Below are 19,997 nucleotides of genomic sequence, written 5' to 3'. Positions count from 1 at the left end.
GTCACTGGGTAAATATCAAATGTTCACTTTTCCTTTACTTTTATGTGCTGACCATAGAAATGTGGAGATACCATCTAATTTCCACACAGCGGAGCCAGTTGTTGGAGACCATCCAACAATAAAAAGTGATCTGCCAGTGTATGGGGAGACAGTATGACTGAGCACTGATGGGAAATGCCTCAAATTGCAGGAAGCACTTATGATGTTCTGAAATCAGGTTTCTTGAAAAAGCAACACTCTGTGATGCAGGTTCTTTTATGACTTCCACTCGACTTCCACGCTGCATGATGACGTTTGTCTTCTTCAACATAATACATTTCTATTTAAACAAATCCAATGTATATCGAAGCAGCAAAACCATCTCAGTTCAATGTGGAATGACAGGGTCCATTTAGTTGCTATTTCTGAGCTTTTGACCATATCACATGATCTTCATCAACAGATGAAGTTGCCATGGAAATGTAGATTTAAATCTTCTGCCCATCGGCTACTAAATGGACCTTGTGGTGGGATTGTGTCCACTCCAAGGTCAAGTTTAAATACTGTGTTTTCGTATGTATTTGTCACAGAATGATATTGTATATCAACATTGTAATAAACTTTAATTTATACCATTAAGTCAGTGCCATATTTCCACCATAGAGCACAGGCTTACAACGAAATACACTAGAGAGGTATAATGACTGGGTGTGCATCTGTGGCTTGAAAAACTAAATTAAACACCTGTACGGGTGTGTTCTTTTCCTCTTAATATGATAATTATGATCAGTCATTACTCTCGATTTGCTTTTTGAACAACTTGACTCTCTGTTTGCATGTCAACAGCAGCATTATTAGCTCTTTTCATGACTGAAGTCTTGTTTGTGTTCTAAATGTAAGCAGCATTGAAAAGGCCTTAGCTGAGCATCCAGAGCAAGCTGCTGAGGATGCAGTATGGCTCACCGTAATGGTTAAGTCACTGTTGGTCAATACACTCTCTGGCACACGCACACGCACACGCACACGCGCTTAGCAGGCTCATGTTACTGCGTCTGAGTCAGCGCAAACAATAGACATCCATATAGGAGTGGGACAGAGCAGGTTTAGAGGTTGTAAGCTATTTACCAGTTGAATCAGAGCTTTAGAGCTTCTGTCAAGAAGCAAATGAGCATTTCATATGCTGCATGCGCTGAGAACACTATTGGATTATATACAGTACCTATCCTGCAAAGAAAATAAATAAAATGCATAAACTTCAGAGTATTTTGAGAGAGGTTTTAAATATACAAAAAGTACAGGTATGTGGTATTCATATAAGATTTATTCTAAGCTACAATAAAATGCCTTCAGATATTTGACATTATGTTGCAAATAAAACAAATATATAATTTGAAAATCTCAGTGTCCAAAATACAGTAGTAGCAGTCTATTTCAAAATATTGTAAATAGGGTTTTAAGCATGTGGCTTTCACAAGAAGCAAAAACTGATTGATCTGAGTCAACAAACTCGAGCCATTAACTCACAAATGTCCGAGCCTGCCTGTTTGCTTTGTTCACTATAATAACAACACAATCATATTCAAGTGACAGAATTACAACATTAAAACAAAACATTTCCATTCAGGCTAACAATCTTGCTGCTTCCTGTTGAAGTGGCCTCCAGCAGAAACATGTTTTCCTGACTTTCTATCCAATGATGAAAGGCTTCCAGGAATGGTTAGTGTTCTGTGAGTACTACAGAAATCACTTGGGTGTGACTCACTAGCAGCCATCGAGCTGTTTTCCTCTGGATTCCTGTGTTTTATGGCAGCGGACAGCAGTGCGCCGAGAGAGCTTTCGCATCAATAACCTCTAACTGCTTAGTGGCTTGACTCTTGTCTGGTCAATGCTGGATTGAAGAGAAACTGGAAGGGATGAGGCAGTACTCTATACATCAGTAGATTGTGGATACACTCATGGGGAATCAGATTTATGGTGGGTCTCTCCGTGGGGGTCATACACATTTCTTATCTACAAGGTAACCTCAATAATTTCCTTGTAAATTTCACATTTTGAAGAAAAAAAACTACAGTATATATTTACCTCATGTAAAAAAATGCGTGATTGCCTTTGTACATGATAATAACATACAAGTATATGCAATATATGCTGTATATATAGATATTTCTTTCATTTCATTTCCATATAAACTCAGTTTTAAACATTTTCACCCAGTATCCCAGAAGTTACCAGCTACTTCCCTGAGGTTTCCTCTTTTCTAAATCAAATATAAATTAGAGCATGAAATATGAAATAACATCCAAAAAGTGATGAGAAATCAAAATGGCAGACCATGTATTTTCCTTAAGTGGATTCAGAGAACTCTAAACTTGTTAGTCCTGGTATGAAGATAAAATGTAATTTTGTTCTCATTATTTTTGAAGGGCATCATAACTACAGTGGAGGCACAATGGAAATGTTATTTATTTTACAGGATTTGCTGCCCTCAGGTGGTTAAAGTTAGACTCCACAACTGAACATTTGGACCAAAGTTGCCCTATTTTGTGCTTCACTGTTGAACAGTCTACTACTGGGCCTGGCCACCCTGGTGGTCATGTTATGCAGCCCCATATGCAACAAACTGTGGTGCACTGTGTGTTCTGACACCTTTCTAACAGAACCAGCATTAACCTTTTCAGCAATTTAAGCTGCTTTCCTTCCTTGGACCACTTTTGATAGGTACTGACCACTGCAGACCGGGAACAACCCACAAGAGCTGCAATTTTGGAGATGCTCTGACCCAGTCGTCTAGCCATCACAATTTGGCCCTTGTCAAAGCCGCTCAAATCCTCACGATGGCCATTTTTCCTGCTTCTAACACATCAACTTGAGGACAAAATATTCACTTGCTGCCTAATATATTCCACCCACTGATAGGTGTCATGATAACAAGATAATCACTTCACCTGTCAGTGGTCATAATGTTGTGGCTTATTGGTGTAAATTGGAAATTAATGAATTTTTATTTAGCAAACTTTTATTCTGGTGCATTTCTTTGTTTGTGTTTCATTACATTACTGTAAAACTTTTTTTCTATGCCACCTGCACCTCACCTTTCATATTTTATGTCAGTGAATTCTGCGATTTAAGAACAAGGCGTGTAGCTATTGTCAACACACATCGGTAAAATATCCTAAACTCAACAAAAACATCAGATTAGTGCATACATTACATTGTATACTGGAAAGCATGGCATTAGTGTGGTTCAATTAATTTGCTGCCCTCTGCTGAATCAAAGTGGGTGGATGTATAATTGGCAGGATTCAATACTTTCTAGAATAGCATACTCTGATATCTTAGTGGAAATTCAGAGAAGTGGCCTACAATACACCTGTGGCTACAGAAGAGACACTTTATTTTTCATGATTTTATTTAATCTATTCTTTGCAGGTTTTTATAGACTGGACAAAATTACTATTACCGGTATATGGACATTAAAACAATGAATGATTAAACAATGAAACTGTGTTTTAATTTATTTAAGTATAAAATTCGAGAAGTAATAAAACAACTTGAACAGCCTTTGACGAAACATAGTTAGCTATCAATTTTAAAATGTACACCAAAGTATAGCTAACACTCATTATGTAACAAAGAAAACCAAAAACTGTTAAAATGTTCATGTTATTTTAAAAATACTAAAAGAGAAATATCACATTATAAAGAAAAAAGACTAGCAAACTTGTCCTATTAACAACAAAACACAAACCTAAATGAGCTTTAGCCATATTACATTATTATTTCTTTCTCGAAAATAAACAATAAAACCAAATTTATCTTTTACTGAATACAGATATGTGTAGCTTTCGATATGAACTAGTGCACTGTTATCTTACTGATGTCCCTGTAGTGAAATGCTGGTAAACTCTGAGTTAGGCTTTGGTGTATTTTAAGTGGTTTTGGCAGTTTTTTTTAGACATTTCGTCAAGCAGAAGTCCCTCCACGCGTCTGCAAAGAAAAAAAAAAGAATATATTCACTTTCACAACTAAAAAACACATAGTTTTAGTATCACACACACACACACACACACACACACACACACACACAAACTAATGGTTAATTTATTAACTTGCTCTGGATTAAGTAACTTTCATACAGCATAGTAGTGAGGATTTACAGGATTTTACAACTCACCATGGACTTCATCTCCCGTCTATCTCCATCAACTGACTTGTCCCAACCCATTTTCTTACTGTTCTCAACAAATTCCTGGAAAGGGAAAGACAGAGTTATAGTTAAGTTTGTTTTTACACTAATTTCGTTTAAAATAATATGGTTCTTGTATATTGTTAAGTCCTAATGCTTTCTGATTGAGGAGTTTTTTTCCTACAAGTTGCCTCATATTCATGCAACAATTTATAAAAATTGCCCCCAGAGATTCTCTGTACATGATTCACTAGGATTTTATGACCAAGTAGGTTTTTCCAATAAGCTCTGGATTTGAAATATGGGCAGTTTTTCATAGTGAAGGTAGCTTGAAGCACTTAAAAATTCCAGCACACTGCACAACAAACACAAAGCAATACCTAAAAATAGACAACAAAAAATATATATATATATCTTCGGGCATCGGCAAACAAATTTAGCACAGTCAGAAGCGGTGTCAAAGGTGTCATTAGGGGACCCAAAACAATTACAATATCAATAGTACAACTGCCAATGTCTTGTATTCAGAGCAGTACTGTACTGTGACAGACAGAGTGAGTGGTTTGACATGAAGTTAAAGTCTTTATGCAACCTGCATAAAGACCTTGAGGCAGCTCTAGCAGTGAGAGGATTATTTCAAATGTAAAATTTGCTGTGCCAAAATATGAAATCATAGAATAAAAAAAACCAAAACAGGAAATTGGCAACCCATAATGATGATAATATGGTGAAGAGAATATTAATTAGTTTTTTTAAGTTATTATTCTGTATTATATATGAGATTTAAAACATTATTATAGCAGCAAACAACAATTTTCTATGTAAAGATATAGTGTTATAGTATCTAGAGTAGTGCTGGTGCTCTAGTGTGACATCTAGTGGCAAGTGAATTTTGTATTATCACCTTTAACAAATTCTGGTATCATAATTAAACTCTAAATCTTAGTGTGTATTTCCCTGTGAAGAAAGACTGACTGCACATGACTTGTATGACAAGTTTGGACCACTTGTATTTTATTTGTAGCTAATTTTAAGTCCTTGTTAAGAATAAATCGGTTTGTGTGAGAGGTTCTTGTATGAGGCCCAATGAGCACCCAAAAGAACAAAAAGCTTCAAAAACACCAATCACTGGGGCAGAAAAACAACATCATTATCCCCTTCATACACACGATCCTCTCACCATTAAGGCCTTGTCCATGTAGTACTCGCGTCCAGGGCTGCCATCATTATATTTTGAATCCACAGCGAAGCAGAGGAAGAGAACGTCGACCACATTTTCAAAGACGGAAAGGAAGCAGTGAGCCACCAGGAAGGCAAACAGACAGACGATGAGGAGAGGCAGGACCCACACTGTGTATTCCCTCTGGTAGTTCAAAGCCAGGACGCCGGCAAAAGCTGTGCAGGAGACTATGAGCACCTGAGAGTGTAGATGTAAGAGTTAGAAAACATTATGGTGCCTTTGGAAGAATCTCACATGAAAAAAACTCCATATGTCTCTGTGTTGTACCTTTCCCAAGAAGAGAACAAAGTCGCCCACAGTGTTGATGGCGGCCACTCGGAGGGCATTCTCGACCAGGATGAGTAAAGCGTCACGGGCAGAGGTGCAGAAATTGGTGCTGTTGATGGCTGTCGCAGTGTAAGCATTCTGAAATAATGCAATACAGACATTAACACTGTAAATACTTGGGATCTTGTTTCAGCTGTACAGTATACTAGATTTTCTTTCACCAACCTGAAACAACTTACTTGATTTAAGTATGCGAGACACTTCTCGAGACACCACAAACAGCAGACACAAGCTTTCAGCATGCAACGAGCACAGGCGTTTTCCTATGAAATGCGAAGAAATTCACAGGTTAAAAAACTTCATCAAAATGCATTTATTAAAAAGTACTAATAATTAACACCTGCAGGCTCAATTTGAGGCCATGAGTTTGTAATTTTCTTTTTATAAAATCTGCATAATTTCACAGCTCACCTTTCCTTTGAGTTGGCTGTGGATATATGTCAAGATGAGACGAGGGATCTTAACAAGCGTGATGATGAAGGAGCCTTTGGCCAGAGTACCCAGATGGTAGCGGATGGTACGTACCATGGAGGAGAGGATGGGAGTAGCTGGCATCTGGGACTTATTCCTTAAGATAGAGGGAGAGGATGTCACTGAAATTATATAACCTAAAAACTGAATCGTCAAATAAAGATGACAACATTAAGCCTACCATGGGATAAAATACAAATGATTTTATTTTACTTACCTCGTGAAGTAGTAGGTGACCACGGAGCCAGCAATGGTCATCTGTTGGAAGGCAAGAATGAACTCACTGATCCAGATGAGACCCACAGCATGGTACCACACCAAGTACTGGAGAGGCCCTTGCATTTCGTATTCAACCACACCTGTTGAGTTGTTCTTTATCGGTGTCCCTGTGAGCAAATATGAGTGTGTCAGTGACGTTTACATCTACTGTGCGTCCCTCTATATTCATCAGCATGCTACCTGGACACAAGTGCAGTATATTGTACCTGTCTGACTTTTACTTGTAATCAATGTATGACTGCATCAAGCAACTTAGCTGGCTGACTACCTTGTCACCACCGTTCTCCACTCTCCTCTTATCATTTGGTATTGTTTTGTAGGGAAGTTGAAAAGTTAATTTTTTCATAATCAACATTACGTAACATCTTCACTTCATAATATTTTTTACTTCTTAGAAATGTCTCAATACAACCTCATTATATGGTATATTTCAATAAAAGTATATTATGATGAGATTCACAGTACTCTGAGTTTTTAAATTTCACTGCAATTGTAATTACAATCATTGCTATGATTACCTACATTTACATATTTACCACAACCCAACCCAAAAATAGTTATCATAAAGCAAGACGATGTGATGTTTCGACTTTGTGTTGGTAAACACTACTTTGTTGGAATTAAAAATCAACTGTAGAAAAGAGAAGTGGGAGATGAAAAGAGAAGTTGTTCTTTGACTCCATCTCCCACATCACGAGACTGGCACAAGATTCCAAATGTGGGAGTTTAGTCATGCCCCGAAACTGAGACAAAATGTCACAAGTAACAGACTTAATATTCCACTTGTTTGGGAATGGTACCACTAACATGCCTGATGCTAGAAACCAGTCTGTCTAATGCACTGACAATAAAAACTATGTTTTGAATCTGACAAAAACCCACAAGAATGAACTACCAGTGCTGGAGCCTTTGTCCTCACCTGAAGTCCCGAGAAAGAGAAGCACAGCAATCCAGTAGACCCAGAACAGCATGAGGCAGAGGAAGGTCCATACAGGTTGCAGTACTAGCAGAGGAAGGTGGATGAACACTTTACCAGCCACATGGAACAGGGAGATGGTGAGAGCCACTCGCTTCCTCATGAAGAACATCACTATCAGGAGAATTACCTGGAGGATTACACATAGACTAGTGAGCTAGAGAAATCACTGAAATGAGCTATGGAGTTGGGGAATTAAATGTAAACACAGAAACCTTTCCCGTCATATCAGGAAACAAAAAGACACAAATCTAAAAAAAACATGCATTGCTCTCTGGCGATATAAGATACCACAAAATGCGCACACACACACACACACACACACACACACACACACACACACACACACACATACCGTGAAAATTGTTGCACCAATTGCATACACAAGCAGGGCCGTAACATTGTCGGAAGCCACTTCTTTCCCAAATACTGATATGGTGTTATTATCAAGGGCTTTCCTATGGTCCACATAGAGCCACCAGAGGACGCCTGTCCCGCCTGCAAAAAATCAAAGCAGAGAAGAGTTTAAAAAAAACTTCGGCATAATGCTTTTGAGGGTACCAGAATACAGTATATTTTAAAATGTTGAAATTAATAAGGTTTACGTAGGTGGATAGGTATAGGAGAGTTAGAACATGTATGTTGCTTTTGAAAGTTACCTATAGAGCCGATGATTACCAGGACTGTTAGAATCCACACCAGTACTTTGGAGATGTACCGGATGACAACCATCATGATCAGGGACAGAACTGAGAAAAAACACAGCATATTATATGAATATATAAAACATAGCAAACGTGGAAATAGTTACATCATGAGAAGTGCTGCTTTGATGGCATCTATTCATTAAGGTTTGATAAAATATCGTTTTATCTTAAATATAAATAAAACACACTGAACTAAGTAATTAAGCAATGGGTTTGTATTTAATTTACATAGTAAGTGAATAAGGAAAGCCCAAACGTCCTGTCCCCTGCTATGACTTATTTAGCCATGACAATAAATTCAAACAAACCAGACAGATATTTATCTTAAATAATTGAGATAAAAGATGCCTAAATCTGAACCAAAGGGAGGAGCTGGGGCAGACCTTAAATGCATGACTGTGGGCTGAACTTTAGTGGATACAATGGCTGTAACCACTCAGACATTTCCTGTTATTTTAATGACAAAAATAGCTTCCCCTTCCTAAAGTTGCCTTCCTACTGAATCCTCTTGAGCAATTACGGTTGTGCAGTGGGAGCAGCAGAAAATAAAAAAACATACCAGTACTTTTTTTCATCGGATAAAAACAACTCATTATTCACCGAAAATATCCACATGCATTATTGCGAGCCAGATGTAACCATGTGTTATACCTAAAGCCAGCACACAAAGGCCCATGATAATCTCCTTGCTGGCCATCACCCCTGCGACGACCCGGCGTAGCACAGTGTTGTCACTGACGAATGTGACAAATGCCTGAGCAAATTCAGCATAGCAACTGATATCCATAGGAATACAGCGGTGGAACACAGGGACAGCCTTACTGCAAACATGAAGATGATGAAGAACATGGGTTAATTTATTTTGAATGGATAGTCCTTGAAGCAGAGGACTGTGGACTATGGCAGACTATTTTATATTTATCATATTTATTTGGTCCCAATTGATCCTGGAACTCACTGCACCTGTGATGTTATCCCTCCCCCATTCTTCCTTCTCCTCTTTCCTGTCTCCACTATTACCCATGTAAATAATAATAATAATAATAATAATGCATTTAAAAAAATATAGCTATACCAAAAAGATATAAGTTACCCCTATAATATATAGAGATATACACATAGTCTGATTTTAAACATACTGTATCTACATCAGCTTCACCCTTTTCGAAAACATAACAATAACAGTGTTAAAAAACAGTAGGAAACTAGTGAACATAATCTCGTCCAGAGTTTAAAGAATATGCTTGATTACCTTGTTGGAACAGGGAGTTTGGGACATTTTGTGAATCTTTCTGAATGGCTTGTGTATTTTGTCTGATAAATATCATAGGAGCAGAGATGAGATCCTATCAACAAGAAAACCAAAAATTAGATTTCATGTTATTTTTAATTAAAACTATACATAATATTAATATCTGTCTGCAAGCAATTGTAATGACATTCAGCGTATATCCCCTTTATGTCAAACAGTGATCAGAAATACATATAGATATTATAAAACTGAGTTAATACACTGGACCACATTTCTCTGAAACATTTTCATTTGTGCAGTTTTTCTCACCATTATTTAGTGCAAACTGTTTTACATCTTGGTATGTCTTCAGTTCAGTAGAGGGACATTTGGAGACACATAGGGCAATGGACTTTATCTTCCTGTTAATTAAATCAAGGTTGCAAGGGTCTAGAAAGAAAACATACCTGATGAGAAGAAAGAAATGAGAAATTCAGGTTAGCTGTTCAACATAAAGTGCTGCCACAACCTCCCCTCCAAAATAAGAAACTGTTTTCCTTTGAACAGAATATACATATATTTGGTTGTTTCTATGACAGCTGGGACTGTTCTGTCTGGGCCAGAAAACGAAAGATGGTGACATTTGCTACTCTGCCGCACAGACCCTTCTTTGTAGCAAAAAACGCCTTTTATTCAAAGCCTCCATGGGCAATCAGCCCATCAATAAAGCATGACCCATTGTCTCAGTAAAACTGGGCCTACGGGCTGCATGCTGATGGAAAGCTACGGCCCAAAAAGAGGACCATCATCGAAGACTTCTCACATTAATTATGACAAGAGGAGAATTTGTGAAAATTCTGTCCTGGTGATAAAAATATCATTTTCTTGAGAATTTATAAAAAAGGGAGCTTTGAAACTATGCTGCGAGTGTAGCTTTGTGTTGGCGATATTAATCTACATTAACCTTCCGCCTGATGACACCTTTTTCTATTCACTTTATGCAAATTAAGTTTCTCAGATGGACCAAAACACTTTTTTCCCCCATTTTTCTTAACACAACACTTAGGTGATGGTCTGGAAAGCTTAACCTGATCAATTTTGTAAGCCAGAACAGGAGGTAAACCGAAGTGTTTAAAAATGCAGCAACCGGTTGTTTGTGGCAAATTAGATTAGGATTACATGATGCAATCCTTGCATGCACACAAGTAATACTGAATGCCTTCCTTCTCTGCCACCAGCAATCAACTATAGAGGGCAAAAGAGGTCCCAGCATGTCTACTTTAATGTCCTGGGTCTATATAACTAAATCAGGAAAACAGAGACAATTAGAATACTTCCCTAGGACAGCAGGGATTTGATGCAACATATTCAACAAAAGAACAAGATGCATTTTATGTAAATAACACATGTGTTGATTAAGTTTGTCATTTGTAAAAAATGTATAAATAAATAAATCAGACTAACTTGTTTTCTCTCATGTCCCGGCCACTGAGGGGTACTCCCTCTATCTTTGTGTTATTCTGACCACAGGTGTTGCCATAACTGTCATATCCAGAGATAAGCCTGGAGGCAGCTCCTGTGGCGATGGGAAAGCCACAAATACATGCCTGCAGATGAAAAAGAGGATAGTAGATAACTATTTGCAGGCTAACATGAAAGACAAAAATATTTATGACTTTAATAACTGTATAGCACCTTGCAGTCATCTTTAATCGGTTATTTTATATGAAACTGTGAATCAAAACATGATTTTTAAACTGAGATGTTTGTAACCTGAACGTTGGTTCCAGTTTTATGGTAAACCTACAGAAACTAAGACTCACAGTTTTAGTAATTTTGGAGGATTTAGTTTGTGGTGCTGTTGAATTGAAACACACTAACAGCTATTTTCCATTATTATTTTAATTATGTGTCCACTAACTGACTTATATGGCACTGCAAACTACAGCCTGCAACACCTCTCTGAATCAGTACCAACCAAGCCTGAATTTATTGCAGAGCTGTTATAAAAAAGGTTAGCAACTGTTTACATTACAAAAAGGGCCACTTCACTGATCTCCAACTTTATTTCTATGCATTCAAGTGGTCATAATAGCATGTAAGCATGTAATAGACATACATACATACACAAAACTGTCAACAGCCCTGTATTCTGCCATCATGAAGGTTATAAATGTTCTGTTGTTATTGAGACTGTACTGCAATACAATATTACACTAACGGATATAAATGGGTTAGACACATGATTAGATATATATCTTATACAATGCAATACAACAACTACATATAATACAATCTCCAAAATCACATCTAAAAAAAAAAGACAGTTTCAACTAAATTAACCCTCATGAATGTATGATTTATTACATTAGACAGCATGCACTTAGGTTAGGTTAGCTATACCTAATAAAATGGCATTAAAGTGTATACACGCACATTCATTTTTTCAAAAAAACTTACCATCCCGATACAAAACACCGTGAATATGATGAGCCATGGGATGTCCGTGCAGCTGCGCTCCTCCAGCGGTTTCCAGTCACGTTTGCTCTGCCAAGGCATAAATAATAGATGATAAAAGATGACACCTAACGACAGATATCCTTAATGCTAGTCTTGTGGGGACCGCTGGACGGTTCAGTGACCACCCTGTAGCAGACAAATCAGTGTGTTGTTGTTGTAAAACAAGCCGCCGCTGCTGCTGCCGAAGTGACGTCGTTGAACACGTTGTCTCAAACTCCTCTGCGAATTACTCTTACAAGTTTTAAAGCAGCCATAACTCCGCTGAATGTGTGAGCTAACTTACCTCTGTGCTGCTACAACATCCCATTGTGGACGACAAGACGACGACGACGACTTCAGCTCACTTAAGCGAAAAACTAAACTTTTAAGAGCCTTTGCTTCGGTTAAACAGTTTGTTTGTTTGTTTTTAGCTCATTTCACTTTCGCTTTCCCTTCTCTTTCGACGCATAACAAATGCAAGGACACAAATTAATGCTTTGTTTACGCCTTATTCAATTCTGGGACAAACATCCATTTGTGAAACTCCCTTCTTTAAGAGCTGCAGGTAAACGCGGAAGAAGTCCTAATTTCTCATGCTGCCTTCACGGGCTATCAGAAATATCAGTATTGTCGCGCAATGAAACACCTCAACATTATCACACTATTGTTGTCACCAAAGCTTTGATTTGCATTCTCAACTTTGTTTTTTGTTTGTTTTTTTCACTGAAAACAAAGAGGCTTTGTTGAAAGAACAACTTAATAATTGGGAATTGTGTAAAAATCAATGATGCTTCATACTTTGAGTACCATGAAGGCACAGCAACTAAAATCGACGGAAACACTATAAATCCAAATTATTATATTGTTGATATTGTTATTATCATAATTATTGTTTATATTGTTATATGTGGCATATATTTACTTCGTGTCTATATATTGAATATATTGTATTCTAAGGTACACATTTAGGCTCTAATATTTATATTTTTACCTTTATTCTTACTTATATGTATATACCTATATGTATATTTTCTATTTCTTTATATATTGTGTTAGATATTATAATATAATTATTATTTCTATTCTTTAACATCGTGTGAGCACCTTGAGCAGCTGTAACATATTTCCTTACTGATCTGGCCCTGTTGTTTCCCAACAAAAGTGAAGTCCATGCAGGGTGTGGAAAGTTACAAGGTGTCTGTGAAAGCAGCATACCGGTTGACTCGAGCAGGTTAGTGGAGCACACGTGTAGAATTTGGCGCCGTTCACTGGAGTAATGAAGTAATTGTTAACTGTGAACATAATTTAGTGTGGCCAGGCTTGTTTCTTGTAATGCCAGAGAATTATATTATAAAGACTAAAAGCCTAATTGACTAAAACTGAGCAATTCACAGTTTGCTAACCTAACTGTGCCACCTTGCGGCTGCCATTTCACCCACAAAGGTGAGTAATGATGAGCTTCACAGACAGGTGACTAAACTATTATTACTATAGTTTACTATAATTAACTATTATTGTTATTTCTTTACGTTTTCCCTTAGGAAAAGCGATACTTTCTGAGTAACGTTTTACTTTTTATTTGTTCGCTACAAGGAAGAGGATAAGTCGGACACTTTGAGTGGCTCTAACCTGGACCACACCATTTTACCATTACCATAAAGTACCGCATGGGTTTTCTTTCAGTGTGTTCAAAATAATCTGTCAACATATACAAATCTAAACTACCAGATGGGTTTATCCACATGTACAACAGCCCCCTGCGTTGATAAATATGAGGTTTTGTCGCCCTCAGCAGTCTGTGTCATGTTAACACAACCAGTTCCTTCCATCAAAGGCCAATGCATTGATTCATTACAGACACTCCCAGCTAGCCCTGCTGCTGGGGGACTACAGGACGCCGTCTTGCTCAGAGACACTTGAGTGGGGATGCCTGCTGACAAAAGAGACGGCTGCAAGCCCCTCCAGCTGAAGGACGGTCTCCTCACAAACCTAACTGCATGTGGTAGGAGCTTTCGAGAGGCACACATATTTACAAGTCCAAGCAGAAGGTAAAGGTTAGTGATGTGGAATCACAGCTGAATGCTGTGTTGTATCTTTAAGCATCTTTAGAAAAAAGAACTGCCCATGTGCATCATTATTTCTGTCTTAGCAACAGCGGGTTTTGCCCTGATAAACTTAATTTATGTTCTTTGTACCATGCTCGCAGTAGGTTAGGTTTAAAAAAATGTTGCCATTGGTGGCTCCTGACAAGGGTCCGATGTTTAAGGTAGCATCATTTCCAAGAAGGCATCGCCCCCTACATGCTGTTTTTCAAGAGGTTTCTTCTCCTCATAGTGAAGGTTTCCTGAGTGGGCTGGAATGTCCAACAGTTTCCTGAAGAAGAGGTGCCTTACGTCTTATTTTCCTTTTGCTCTAATTGCACTATAAATGTTTCTGCTGCTTTGCGTATAAGACCGGAAGGGAAGGTAAATATTTAACTGTGGCAATCTTATCAGTTGCGTCCCTGACTAGTGCAAAATTCCTGCAGCCTTTTTCAAAAACACTGTATTCCCAACAAACGCATGCACATTTACCTCATACCTGATAATAGCTCTCACTGTGTCAGTATGGATTTAAAGCAATAATAAGAGCAAGGTAATAGAGATCCTGCAGGGTGAGAACATATGCTGAAAACAACACTCTGGGATCTTACGTGAATGTATGAGAGAACAGATGCTGGGAGGTTACATTTGGAACCAAAATACAAACTAACATGGAGCGGAAACATAGCCGTTCAGAGGTCTCTCTCATCAAATGATGACACAGCTCCTGGCCCCTCGTCTCCTGACTCTCGGTCTCAAGTATTTCCTGCTGATGCTGCTGTGGCAACGGTGTCCAAGGACAACACGTTTTCCTGGATCTCTACTGGAAGAGCTGATGCCAGCACAGCATATGTTCTGCAGAATCCTGGGCGGGGGGATGTAGTACGTCACTATCCTGGCCCTCGCAGGGTCTGGTCCAAGCTCAAGAATCGTTCCTCATAAACAACAAGACGAGAAGATAAATATTGTGTGTCTCTGACCTCAGATACTTCTAAGATTCAAGCTGTTATAAAATGGCAAGCTTTGGAGGATGCGATGAATTCCAACAGGCAAATAATTTGTCTACATTGCACCTACTTTTTGCAGAAATGGATAAAAGGGGCGGTGATAAATTACTCTAGTGTCAGTTTCACAATAGAGTCTTTGTGAATCACTTACAGTTGCTCTCTCATTCAAGTGGACTTTCTTGAGTTAAGTACTGTAGTTTTATGTTGGCTAAATAAGCACAAATCTGAATTTGAGAAAAAAGAAAAAAATCTGAAACAAGATCAAAGTTAAACATCTGCTTGATAAACCAGTTTAAGTATGGTTGTACATGGCAGCATGTTTGTGATATCAGCCTGTGAAATATTTACCACATCCAATACTAATGCACATGTGAGTGTTATGTGTGGCAGGTATGGCTGTGTGCACTCCTGCGCACACGTTAAGGCTAAAAAGTGTGAGAATGTGCTCAGGTGCAGGTGGTTATAGGATTATGGGGCATTTGAGTACACAGATGAAATCCAGCTGTTGTTGCCACATAACCCTGCCCTGATCCATATGGAACTGTCTCTTTCAGATGCGCATAGATTACGTCACTAGAACATTTACTTGCACAAGGTATTCCTGATCACATATCCTCTTTTAAAGACTGCATCTTTTTCGTCCTTATTGGGATGTGAAGCAAATTTCCACGTGCTGTGAAACCTGGTAGGACCTGGGTCGCACAACCTCCCCTCTACCATAAAGATATGTAAAGAGGGCAAACTCAAGGATACCATTCATGTATAGGGAGAGAGACAAGAGGTGAATGCCCTGGAGAACAAAGATCCAGGATGTCTGGAATAAGGCACAGACAGCCAAAGGAGCATGAAGGAGAGGCGATGACGCAAGAGTTTTCTAAAAGTTGCAATGGCTTTCTTTTTTCGAGTTTATGTTACCGCTGCTTGTCTAGGATGAGGTCACAGTTAGGGAAACAGTTTTTTAGAGATTAGACATTGGTCTCCATTTCGTGGCACCACCAAGATCTTGTTTGGAATAGGCTGTTTACATGTATATTACTGCCTTATTTACTAAGCCTGTGTATAGATTATGGGTGTCTTAAAAGGGGAATAGGTGCTTATCCAAATATATATAAATAACATCAAATTTACAAGCAGTAACACAAAAAATTGGATATTCCAGTCACCGGAGTATTAACAGGATATTGGTGTGCGTGGCAATGTGTAAGATAGGGTAAAATAATAGGAGCTGTAACAGTATAGGATGTTCCTCCCAAGTGAATGATGCTGGTGGTTTTGTATGTGGGTATATTTGCTGTATTTTAACTATACAGTCATCCAATAGGTTTGGCCAAATGCTGTTCAACACAAATAAAATGACTGTGATGCCGGATGTTTGTTAGTAAAAGCAGTGACTTCTAAAATGGCAATATCCCCTTCGCTGTGACACTGCTGGTCATCAAGAACTTTTAACCAGCCAGAGTGTGAAAAAACAAAGAGCAGATGGTACAAAGTGACTTTCTCCGCGTTTTTTTTCCACTGTCGTCATAAAAATATAAGGCCCAGATGACACAAGTCTGTATCATTTGATTTGGCAAACTAAACAACATGTCATAGTATGCATACATACACAAACAAAACCACCCACAGTGTGTAACTTTCTCTTGCTCTTGCACACATACACACACACACACACACACACACACACACACACACACACACACACACACACACACACACACACACACACACACAACCACACACAGATCGTCTCACAAGAAGATTAGATAGATTATTTTAGCCTGGAGATTATTATGGTCTGTATCTTCAATAACTTGTACTTCCTGTTCCCACGGTAGCAGTCACAGTATAACCCATGATCAGTGGCCAAGGCCCCCTTGGTTTATCCCACGATGACTTTTTTGCATGTAGACCCACACGAGCAATGCAAGTTAATATCCATAGATGATTAAAGACTTTTTTTTAAAAACATTTTTTTAATTAAGACAGCAACTGAGCCCTCAACTGGCATTCTGAATGCTCCTAAGTTGCATCATCCACATTGGGATGCTTCATTCAACAAAATTGCGATTGCTCAAGTTCCCACCCAGGCCTCAAATGCTGGTATTTAAACCAGCATGACTGTAGGCTTTTGAAAAGGAGTTGTTAACCACAGGGCATAGTAAGTGACAGGAAAGGATTGCAGGGATCTTGGTGTGGTTTGTTGATATTATTTTTAGATCTTCAGATGAGATTCTGGCATTTTGTTTAGTTTTCTTTTTAGCGTAAATTAATCCGAGATCCATTTTTACTATTTCACATAACTACTAGGCAAGTACAGTAGAAAATTGTTATTTAAAGAAGCTTTAAAAAGAAAGAAGAAAATCTTCTCAAAGCAGTCTTTGTGTACGCAAGGGCTCAAAATGACTCAGTTATAGGAGGGACAGGATTTTTTTTCTCCACAAGCGTCACCTACATTTTCCTACATGGGCAAACACTGTGTGTTCTTCAATGCCCATGATTTAGACTGGCTTATTTTTCCAATAATAAACTATATCAGTGAGGAATGTGAGGCTGTTTCCTTTGGGCCCTCACTGCTCCACTTAAGAAGTCGAGGGGTTGAACAGTGGGGGATTATAGGGTGAATCATGAATAGGTCTTTCTTAACATGTATGTGACCGCTCTAGACATGTGACCAATGATGCTGCATGCCTGTAAGATGTTCATGCTCGTCCTCTGTGATGTGGGACAGCTGTGTGGCCTGCAACGGTGACTCAAATAAATACTCACAAACTCTGAAATAACTCTCATAGACAGAACATAGTCATTTACACAGATTCCAAAATAGACCACGCAGTGCGCACACAGCCACGGAAATGACCACACAAACTGAATACTTCAGTTTATATTATTTCTGACTGTTTTGTGAAGTCATAGTCAAAAGTGTGAAGCTTGTGCTAAGTGGAAAATTATTTTGAGAGTGAATCGTTTTTAGCTAAGCTAGTGGCATGAGTCTTTGGTTCAGACCTAAATTTAAACAACTATCAGATGGATGGGAATGAGATTTTATACTGACGTGCATGGTTCCTATAGCTGATGTGTCCTAATGACTAATGATGATCCTCTGACTTTTCTTGTAGCACCATCATGAGGTTAACATTTGTGATTTTGAGTGAAATGTCTCAACTATTGATGGATTTGGTTCAGACATTCATGTTACCATCAGCATAAATTGTAAAAAATTTGGCGATGCCTCAATGTCAAAAATGCATTTTGTCCAATACTGTGGTATATGACCAAATACCTGCATGGCGATAATAAAATATATCATCATATATAATATAATGGCAAAATTATATTCCCATCAGCTTTCGCTATACTTTTGTGTTTGGTGCTGATTAGTAAATGTTGCCATGCTAACAGATGCTTAGATAGTGAACACAGTCAACATACACATCAGCATGTTAGCATTATCTCAAAGCAATGCCTCACAGGCTGTTTACCCTTAGACTTATTCAAGCTCCATTTTGTTTTAAAGCACCAATTTTAATGCTTCAGTACTTTAGCAGCTGACACACGCGCATTCAGAAACATTGCTGATGGGCTTCTAGTCTCACACATGTTGTTGATGATTGAACATGTGTTTGCACAGTGTCACTAATGGATCAGATTGTGACGTAGACCAGTTGCCCCGTGGCTGTGCAGGATGGTCGGATTGGCAGGGGGGAGGCTTAGCTTTTAAATTATAGGCCTGTGTTGAATGTCCACAGGAGATAATGAGTGGATAGCCTGAGTCATGCTCTGTGTCGGCCTCTGCACTTCAATCACCAGCCATATCCACATGGAAGCTACTGTGACCGAAAAGACCTGCATTTTTTTACGCTGCACTCGGCGTAACCACAGAGTGCATCATGTGACATGCTGCAGAGGAGTCTTGTTGAACTTGGATCGTTCCCCTTGAGTATGAACATCTGTGTCCCTAGAGAGCCAACATTGACAGCAGTGTACAGTTTCCCAGCGAGGCCCCTAAGAAAAGACTCTTCCAGAACCTCACCTCACATCTGGATGACCCAGAGGTTAGAGGCCGGGGTTTAAGGGATAGTTGGAGGGGGCTTCATTCCAGTTCTCTCTTGTGCTTGCATTGTCCCTGTTGCTTTGGCGCTTTGCTCTTTTTGTGCAACTGACACATAGTCTTGGTAGATTTGGTCACAGCTTGAATTAGGTTTTAGGGCACTTGAGGTTTTTCAGTGGAGATCGGTTCTACAAATGAAAGTCTTAGGAATACTTTATTTGTTTTACAACCCTTGTCTCAATCAAACTTAAAAGACAAAATGAGTCAATTAACATTTGTCTTAAATTGTCTCAGTGACCTCAAGTATAAATACCCCTGGCTTTGCCTTGTCTTTCTGCTGAGTGCCTCTTACCAATGACTATATTAGGAAGTGAATTACTGGCATTTGGGTCCTTTTAATGTTTTTTTTCTTCCATTTGGTCTTCTATAAAACAAAGATATCAGGTTGATAGCTCTTTTCACATTGTCCCCACCATGAAAAAAACTTTTTAAAAGTGATTTTCCAGAAAAGGATTATCTGTAAAAAATATTTAGCTTTTCTTTTCATTAGTGCCAGTGTGTGTGTTTTTTTTAAGAATATTTTTAGAGTTACAAGATGACAAAAAAAAAAAAAAAAAGCATGCCTCAGAAATAACTGCCAAAACATTAGAGCAATCTCTCTTGGCCCACAGCCAGAGGTCTTACAAGGCAGCCTGTCTGTTACTAATCAAAACCAACTGGTGGGAGCCTTGCCCAGCTTAGTGAGATAGCAAGCTAAGGCAGAACGAAGAAAACGTCCACTGAGAGGAGGAAAGACTGAGAAGAGGAAAGAGACAGGTTTTTTGAGAGAAGAAGTGGAGAGGAAGTTTCTAAAGCCGTGAAGATAGAAAGTACATTAGAGGAGGGTGGAGTGAATAAATGCGTATAGTGTGCTGGGTGAGTTGTGAGACGGGGGATGGGGCTCCTAGGATGTGACTCAGACTCCCT

The 19,997-nt window shown here is 38.7% G+C and overlaps 1 protein-coding gene across 1 annotated transcript; it reads right to left on the bottom strand.

Annotated features, from left to right (window-relative positions):
* Positions 1-3,468: 3,468 nt before the first annotated feature.
* On the bottom strand, positions 3,469-12,479 carry LOC127354237 (choline transporter-like protein 1). The gene is made up of 16 exons (XM_051384015.1): positions 12,200-12,479; positions 11,857-11,943; positions 10,861-11,003; positions 9,727-9,863; positions 9,418-9,511; positions 8,817-8,986; positions 8,118-8,207; positions 7,814-7,956; positions 7,402-7,588; positions 6,421-6,589; positions 6,144-6,300; positions 5,912-5,995; positions 5,673-5,810; positions 5,346-5,582; positions 4,154-4,228; positions 3,469-3,966 (listed from the first exon to the last, which is right to left on the bottom strand). Exons 1-16 carry the CDS (start codon positions 12,221-12,223, stop codon positions 3,943-3,945), a joined length of 1,959 nt encoding a protein of 652 aa, XP_051239975.1. The 5' UTR covers positions 12,224-12,479; the 3' UTR covers positions 3,469-3,942.
* Between the last annotated feature and the right edge of the window lie 7,518 nt (positions 12,480-19,997).

The sequence above is a fragment of the Dicentrarchus labrax genome, unplaced genomic scaffold, assembly GCF_905237075.1.
Source record: "Dicentrarchus labrax unplaced genomic scaffold, dlabrax2021, whole genome shotgun sequence".
NCBI classification, from domain to species: Eukaryota; Metazoa; Chordata; class Actinopteri; family Moronidae; genus Dicentrarchus; species Dicentrarchus labrax.
Note: the sequence above shows the minus strand (reverse complement) of the source record. Positions and strands in the feature narration are given on the sequence as shown.

What these genes read in the sequence shown, in the direction of transcription:
- LOC127354237 (XM_051384015.1), bottom strand. Translation starts at nt 12,223, where the DNA reads ATGGGATGTTGTAGCAGCACAGAG. An exon ending in GATGTTGTAGCAGCACAGAG is followed by an intron (nt 11,944 to 12,199) that starts GTAAGTTAGCTC and finishes ATGCCTTGGCAG; the next exon opens with AGCAAACGTGACTGGAAACC. An exon ending in GACGGGAGATGAAGTCCATG is followed by an intron (nt 3,967 to 4,153) that starts GTGAGTTGTAAA and finishes TTTTCTTTGCAG; the next exon opens with ACGCGTGGAGGGACTTCTGC.